At 40.2% G+C, this 8,491-nt stretch overlaps 1 protein-coding gene across 2 annotated transcripts in view; it reads left to right on the forward strand.

The window, feature by feature from the left end:
- LOC109513083 (anoctamin-1-like) overlaps positions 1–8,491 on the forward strand; it is a 53,166-nt gene that overhangs the window by 25,056 nt on the left and 19,619 nt on the right. For both annotated transcript variants that reach the window (XM_019865296.1, XM_019865297.1), the window contains exons 8-10: positions 3,518–3,559; positions 5,947–6,011; positions 6,431–6,565. In XM_019865296.1, the coding sequence (XP_019720855.1) occupies positions 3,518–3,559; positions 5,947–6,011; positions 6,431–6,565 (242 nt within the window). The remainder of the gene's footprint in view (positions 1–3,517; positions 3,560–5,946; positions 6,012–6,430; positions 6,566–8,491) is intronic.

Here is an 8,491-nt window from a genome sequence, read left to right on the forward strand (position 1 = left end):
CTGTTTTCAACTAGGAACCACGTGATTTACTGGAAAGTTACCGGATATGAAAGCATTCGAGTAGACTAGCACCATTCTGGGCAAAAGCAAACGGAACTACCTGTTAGGGAAAAAAAAAAAAAAAAAAAATGGAAATTTTCAGAATCCGTATGATTTGTGCGATACGGCCATATACGTAAGATTCACCACAAAATCCGTATGAACTATGGCTAAACCGTATGAGTTGACAGGTATGTAGATATGTTACAAAACAAACGAACAAACCAAAAAAAAAATCAAACTACCTATACATTAAAAAAAAAATCAAACCACTGAATAGAGATTTGTCACATAAATAACAGCCCTCATTCGTTACTTTTATTTTAGCACACAAGTCATTTCAAGAATAATCAAGTCTCAATACAACCTGTATCAATATTATCCCACAATGCCCACTCGTTAATAATGGAAAACATGTCATTTAGATAATCATAAACATTTCTAGTCCCCTGACCACTGAAAAGTGTCAAAGAGGCTCATTTTAGGGGCTCGTAAACTATGTCCATATTTGGTCCTCCTGAATGAAGCGGTCACAGTGTCGCCTGCAGCGTCTTGTCTGCGGTGGGTGTGAGTGCTTGTGTGTCAATATATGATTACAACTTAAGCAAAACGACTGCGTGTGCACTGTGCACCCTCGGCCACACGACTGAAACTATAAGGGAAGTGGGAATGATGTTGTGTCCTGATTATAGATTCAACTCGGGTGTAAATGAAGGAATTAATGTAGAAATGCCTGTGCATGGTGCGCGCCAACACCACCGTGTGCGCTGGGAGCACGAGAGTAGCGCGAAATTGCTCACGCGTACAATTTAGAGGGAACATTGTTCAAGCCGAGGTTGGTTACTGATTCACAGCCTCTTCAAAGGGAAACCATGCCTGCAAGCTGAATTCTCGCGGTATTTGTGAATTCACACAAACCCCAGAATCCACCTTGTCAAAAACTCGCCGATTTCAGTGCGGACCAATCATAAGGCAGCGGTGTGTTTGGGGGCGGGGAAAATTATGCAGTTATGACGAGAATTTCTCGTTTTACAATCAGCTTTGGTCAAAAATTAATGTTGTTTCACAGGTGTTCAAAATTTGCCATATCGCTCAATCAGTCGGAAGTATTGTAGTGAACGTCCCGCCTTTCCCGAGCAGATACATTGGATGGTAAACTTCAACAGCAACACTGAGTAACAACTCTGTTTATTGCTCAGCTAACTTTTACGATAGATCGTAACACATCGTAAAAGGTGGGCTTTCACCAGTTTGGATAACCACATTTCATATTCTAGAGCATTTGCTATATGCATCACGTAAAAAGGGACATTTAACTGTTTTGCAGCCAAAAATAACGACTGCATTGCTCAACTGCTGGTTCATACATGACCAGCACATAACCCACAATTTGCAGTCATTCCAGTAGTTTCTTCAAATTCCGGTCGGTACTAACACTGATTGGGAGGAATGTTGGCGCCATTTATATATTTTATGAGAGACGCCCACAAGGTATAAATCGTTATAAATCAGTCAGACATTGCTGATGATTTGTTGTTTCCTTTAATTTAACTAACTTGGATAGTTTGAGCTTTGCCGAGCTTTTCCATGTTTTTGAAGATTAACATGATATAAAGTACAGTCATACCATGCATGCCCCCGGACCCCCCTAAAAGGGCTGTGTTCCCCTTGGGGCTAAGCCCCCCTTGTTCTTCAAACCTAGTGACGCCCCTGCATACCATATCGAATCAAACCATAATCCCATTGAATTAAAGCACAGTGAATCATTACAATTTGAAATTATTACATCCTGCTTGTGATAGAAAGTGACTTTGTAATGCAGGTTTATATGCAACAGCCTTAGAGCTCCCTCCTGTGGTTGTTTGGTATATTCTTTGCTGATGGAGAAAACCACACAAACCCAATATGGCCGGACGTTCTTGTCACGCTGTTGAACCTGAATCCTATTTTGTTGTGGCCTTGGACAAGAATTATCCGCGAATATACCTGAGGGCAAAATAATAATGCTGACCATTTGTTTTGGTAATCGTTATATTTGACTTGAAATCTGAAACTGTTGGACATACGATGTAACATACTTTTTGCAGGACAGTGCGTGAGGTACCTTAACTCCGTGATTCCCAACCAACTGAGCCAAGGCACATATTTTAAGTCCGCAAAATCTCATGGCACACCACCAAACAAAAATGTCACAAAAAGTGGGTACCACATGTCAATTTATATATTTTCTGTTGTTGAAGGGATCAGTTATTGGTTCTATCTGTCACTACCAGTAGCTGCCATAGATGGATGGATAAAATACATTATTTGTGATAGATAGATAATTTATGACCATCCATCCATTATCTGATCTGCTAATCCTTACAAGGGTCGCAGGAGTGCTGGAGCTTCTCCCAGTTGTCTTTGGGCACTAACTAAGCGGGGTACACTCTGAACTGGTTACCAAGCAATCACAGGGCGCACACAGACCAACAACCATTCACACACACAATGACACCCAGGGACAATTGAGAGTGTTCCATTAAACTGCCATGCCCCGCGGCCTTTGTCACTGATGGATGGATATAGAGGAGGTCCCCAAAATGTGAACACAATACGTTCTGAGAGGCTGATTGTAAGCTTAATTGTTCGGAAATCAAAACACATTAAATTTCAATTTATAATTGTCATTTGGGGTTATTTAAAAAATATGTATTGTAGCGTGGTGCCGACGGAGATGGGGGATGTGTGATGCAAATACTTTCCTCTGCTCTTTATCTATTTTCCAACCGCCTCTTCTGATCTGGCAGCCTGGGGCCCTTCACCATGGACCCTGCGTTGTACCTCGTCAATCTCAAATTGTGACAGCAATTGCCGTTTGTGGATGTTGGAACACTGAGCTACTAGTTGTTTCGTGGTCAACCGTGACTGTGGGTTTCAAGTAACCATTCAGCCCGCATTTTCTGCATGTAACCCCTCTGACTAGGGTTGCTTGAGTAGTAGCATTCCAACAGAGCCATGTTATCGCATCTCGCCCATCTCCGCTTTGTTCCAGTAGCCCATTTTTCGTCAAGGTGCTCTGGTTCCCCAGCACCTGACGCAGACCTTGTTTGGCCGGGCGACGTCTGAGCCGGCATGTCATTCGATTTATTGTCTCTCTCCCTTGTATGAGGTAGGCATTAGCGTGAAGGGTCTTGCCCAAGGACCCACACTGGATGGTGTTATGTGCTCATTTTTTTGCCCCAAGCGGCATTCGAACCCCGTCTCCCATACGCCAAACCAGTGCCTTATATATATATATATATATATATATATATATATATATATATATATATATATATATATATATATATATATATATATATATATATACAGTATAGCTATATTTCTATCTACACACACAAACACACACACACACACGCGCACACACACACACACACACACACACACATTCCAAGTCACAAGTGTGTGTTTTTGATATTCATCTTTCTGTCAATAGGGAGACATTGATGAAGAGAGTGCAGAGCAAAATGACAGAAAGGTAAGTTTTCCAAACTCCACCACCACCATTTTGAGCTTTAATTTATCACTAATTGGGAACAATTGAGCGATTGCTACATACAAGACTAGATACTGGATATTAACCAGAAATATAAAACAAAATGGAAATGATGTCTCATTAACTATTTTCAACTAATTCTGAACAAAAACCTACATAAATGTAAAATATAAAGTGATAATATGACCTATTCTCTTATAAAAAGCAACATAATAATCATCACTTGAAATAAAATCACAGTTTCGTGAGCATTTTTAATTGGAAGGTTGTAGCACATTATTGAAAACCATTCCCTTAATTTCACCATATACAATTATAATATTTGTTTTTGTTTTTTTAACCTAAATATGTACTAATGTTTACGATTGGATCCAGCATGGCTAAAGGCATATTACGGTAATAATTTATAAGAAAAACACTTGGTGGCCATAAGTATAAAACAGTCAAATGAAAAACAACAATGTTGTAACTGAACTAGTTCAATGAATGAAAGTTCATGAACACGTTCATATTTTGGGCCAACGCGAACTGAACTTAGTGTATTTTATTCCAATGTACGTTTTTTGAACAGCAGTTCATTTTGTTCAAGAGTGCCAGGTTTTCTCGACAGAAAACCCGACTAAACACATTGTAAAAAAGCCTTAATTAGGTATAAAAAGCCATTATTTAGCAACCCCAGCCAACAACAGTCAAACGGCTCATGTGTCATCCAAATGTGATGCATGTTCAGTAGGAAAAACAAAACTCAAACGCACAACGATGTAACTCACAGCAGCACTATAAGCAGCTCCACCACCCCTGACTTGGGAAACTATAAGGTATCCTCTTTATTTTATTAAACAGTAAGAATTTCCCTTTAAACAAGGACCCACAACAATCAAGCCAATTTATGAAAGAACAATCGTATCTCCACTACATTTCACATTACGTTTTTCTCACGGATGGCAGAAGCGCACCATTGTCTACATCCTTTTCATAGACTTTTGTTTTGTCTTTAATACTATCACCACATAACAGCTGGAAGAAAAAACGCAACTGTAAAAGCTAGACTTTGGCCCCTGCAATTTGGTCCTCTGCTTGCTGTCACGACAGCAGCAGAGCAATGGGAATTAAACACTAGCGTCTCCAGGGCTACGTCCGCAGTCCCCTGCTCTTTAGCCTGCTCAACGACAGATCATCAAGTTTAAGGATGACGCAGCAGTGGTGGGTTTTCTAAATGTAGATCAGTAGTTTCCAACCTATTTTGGCTTGTGTACCACCAAACTTTTTTGTCATGAGTACCCGTGACTCATATGTGTTGATGATTCACCAAAGGTAGAACGAAACACAACTGATCATTAAATAAAATCATTTTATTTAAATTAATTTGAACATTTAATTTTTTACCTCAAATGAAACACACTGCAAAACTTGAGCTTCTTAAAATAAGTTCTCTTTAAACAGGCATTGAACTTTAAATCTCAGGAGCAACACACTTAACAAGACTAATATTCATGCTCACTATAGCAGTTTTACATTCTTTTCATCAGCCATTTGAGCTTTAATGAGACACTTGAGCTGAAAGGCGGTTGTTGTGATATTGGTGCTGCAGTACCTCAGGAAATTAATCTGGAAAATAAATGATTAAATCTTTTCATGTACCCCCTGCAATGTGCTCACGTAATGTATCCCTGGTTGAGAAACGCTAATGTAGATGACCTTAGCATCGGCACTGTATAATCATGTGCTTTGTTTGCGAACAACAAAGTAAAATATTTGAAACCTCTCTCAAATTTATGATGAGAACAACGCATTTGATATGTACAGTATATACACCGACTTTGGGCATGGTGGTCGACTGGTTAGCACGCCGGCCTCACAGTGCCGAGATCCAGGGTTCATTTCCAGCACCGGCGCTCCTGTGTGGAGTTTGCGTGTTCTCCCCGTGCCTGTGTGGGTTTCCTCCAGGTATTCGTTTCCTCTCACATCCCCAAAATATGTATGCCAGGATAATGGAACACTCTAAATTGTTCGGAGGTGTGAATGTGAGCGCAGATGGTTGTTCGTCTATGTGTGCCCTGCAATTGGCTGGCAATCAGTTCAGGATGTACCACGCCTACTCCCCGAAGACAGCTGGGATTAGGCTCCAGCATGCCCGTGACTCTTGTGAGGCGAAGCGGATTAGAAAATGGATGGATGGATGGATGGATGGATGGATGGATGGATGGATGGGATGGATGGATGGATGGATGGATGGATGGATGGATGGATGGATGGATGGATGGATGGATGGATGGATGGATGGATGGATACCGACTTTGCATGAGTTCTTTTCGAATGACCCATACATTGACATGCTGGGATATAAATAACAGTGATCTGTTTCTCAGCTATTGTATGAGGAGTGGGCAAACTACAGTGTCTTCTACAAGTACCAGCCCATTGGACTAGTGAGGTAAATCTGTCTGTCTCTGTTCATTCATCGACAATATCTATCGATCTATCTGTCTATCTGTCCGTCCGTCTACCTTGAACAAAATGGAAACACACTATATAAAAATTTTAAAGGATATATTTTAGATGTCATTAAATGAGTGATGGATATTGGTTTGGAGGAGTTAATAAAAATCAGACTCATAATCAGGAAGATTTTATATGGGTGCACCTAGTATCTGTCTGTCCGTCTGTCTGTTAGTCTCTATCTCTATCGGCAAACTTCACTTCTAAAACAAGTATATTTAGCATCAGAAAAGAAGTGTTAGTTCTGGAGAGAATTAATTTGTCGAAGCCAATTAATGTGTTCATGTAAATATACAAAGTCCATTTATTCCCCTCTCTGGTAGCTAATTTTATTTTGTCTGTCATTTTGTGAAGGAAATACTTTGGAGAGAAGATTGGACTGTACTTTGCCTGGTTGGGACTGTACACCCAGATGCTGATACCTGCTTCTCTGGTGGGAGTCATAGTCTTTTTGTATGGATGTGCAACAGTCGATGACAATATACCAAGGTAAACCTCATTACAAGAAAATATTTAAAAACAAAAAAAACAACAACAAAAACAAAAAAAAAAACCCAAATATACACACATGCACACAAAGACACATACACACACACACACGCACACACACACACACACACACACACACACACACACACAGTTACACTTGTCAAACAAAAACAATTGTACAACCTCTGGGAATACTTAAAAGGCATTAAATGACATAATTGTATAAAAAGTCAACACCTCTAAATCACCTGCTGGACTGCTTTTGCCTGCAACGCAAGACTAATCAGTCCATGCTTTTGCCGTCATTTTGATTTTCAGTGGGTGTTTATTTGTGTTGTTTATGTAGACGTGGGTGTTTACACATCACCATTGGGTGGATTTTATTGATATCAGGTTTGTAATTATGGTCCAGTGTGTACGTTTGTGCTGTCATCACTGGCAGAGTTGGCTCCTATCTGTGTAGGAAAGGCAGTGCCACACACTGTCAAGATGCAACGTACTCGACAGCAAGTAGAACAGGATGGGAAGGCACAGGACAGGGTTGGAAAGTGAGGCAAGTATTGCTACCGGTGTATGGTGGGAGTGTTTATGCGGTGACTTAATACCTGTATGCAAGTTAGATGACAAACGAGAGAACAGTCCAGGGAGTTAACTCAAAGCAACACAACTAGATTTTTGTACAGTAGGTCATTAAAACAACGATTTCTGGATAGACAGTGCTGTACATGGAGTAGAAATCAGTCATACAATAACAAAGACAGTGAAAACAGTTAATACCACAAATAAATGATTTTTTAAAAGTATTAATTATGAACCAATAAATGAATCAATCAATTCATTCATGAATCAATCAATTTTACCAATTAATCCATACCAACACAAATCCAACAGACACCATAAAACACACTGGAACATTGCCAAGTCTCATGCTGAGTTGAAAGCCAAAAGAATAAAAATGTGTCTAAAAACAAGTTTTAAAAATGGACAGAGAGGGGCCTAACATTTAACAGAAAGTCATTCCAAAGGGAAGGACCAGCAATGGAAAATGTCAATCCCCTCTGAGACTCTGCCTGGTTCTCAGTACCTGTAGCAGCACCTGGTCTGCAGAACTGACCTACTAGGTAGGTGCATGGGGGGCTCAGGGATAGGGGGCGAGACAATTAAATATTTGAAAACAAAAGCATCTTAAAATGAATTCTCAAATGAAAAGGGAGCCAATGAAGGGAGGCCAGAATTGGAGTTATGTGCTCCCCCTTATGAGCACCAGCTAGGAGGCAAGCAGCAGCATTTTGGACCAACTGGAGGCGCTTGAGGGAGGACTGGCTGACTACATAATAATTACAGTAATACCACCAAGATGTACCAAAGTTATGGATTACTGTTTCTAAGTGCTGTTGAGAAAGGAGAGGCTTGACATTAGAGTTAAGGTAATCATAAAGGCATCATCACTTTTGAGTGGCTCCACATCACATACATGGCAATTTTCCGCGGATCCGCGGAAATCCGCCGTTTTATTTCTTAAATTGATCATTTTTGTGAATCGTCTAAATCCGTTGAGAAAATTTTAGGGGCGGTCAGGTACCTTATCGTCGAGTTTTCACGAGCTCTCCCGAACAGTCTCTCCGTTTTCCGTTTGTAAACAGCCCTGCGATTGGACGTGTATGAAAGCTTCAACTAATCAGATCACCGAAGGCATTATTTGTTGCGGAAGTCTTAGCTCGATTATAAACGGCCCAGCGATTGGTTAACTACAAGCGATTGGACCAATCAAATTGCATGTAACATATTGTTTTACCTGATTCATGGCGGCCTGTTCGTCTCGCAAATTTATTGTTCTGGGATCGTTTTGAGCGGAATTATGAAATTTTTGACGAAAGATCAGGAGTCTTTAATCCTAGAAATTGACTCAAATGTCAAGAATAAATT

Source organism: Hippocampus comes, unplaced genomic scaffold, assembly GCF_001891065.2.
Source record: "Hippocampus comes isolate QL1 unplaced genomic scaffold, H_comes_QL1_v1.1 scaffold180, whole genome shotgun sequence".
In the NCBI taxonomy this organism is placed as follows: Eukaryota; Metazoa; Chordata; class Actinopteri; order Syngnathiformes; family Syngnathidae; genus Hippocampus; species Hippocampus comes.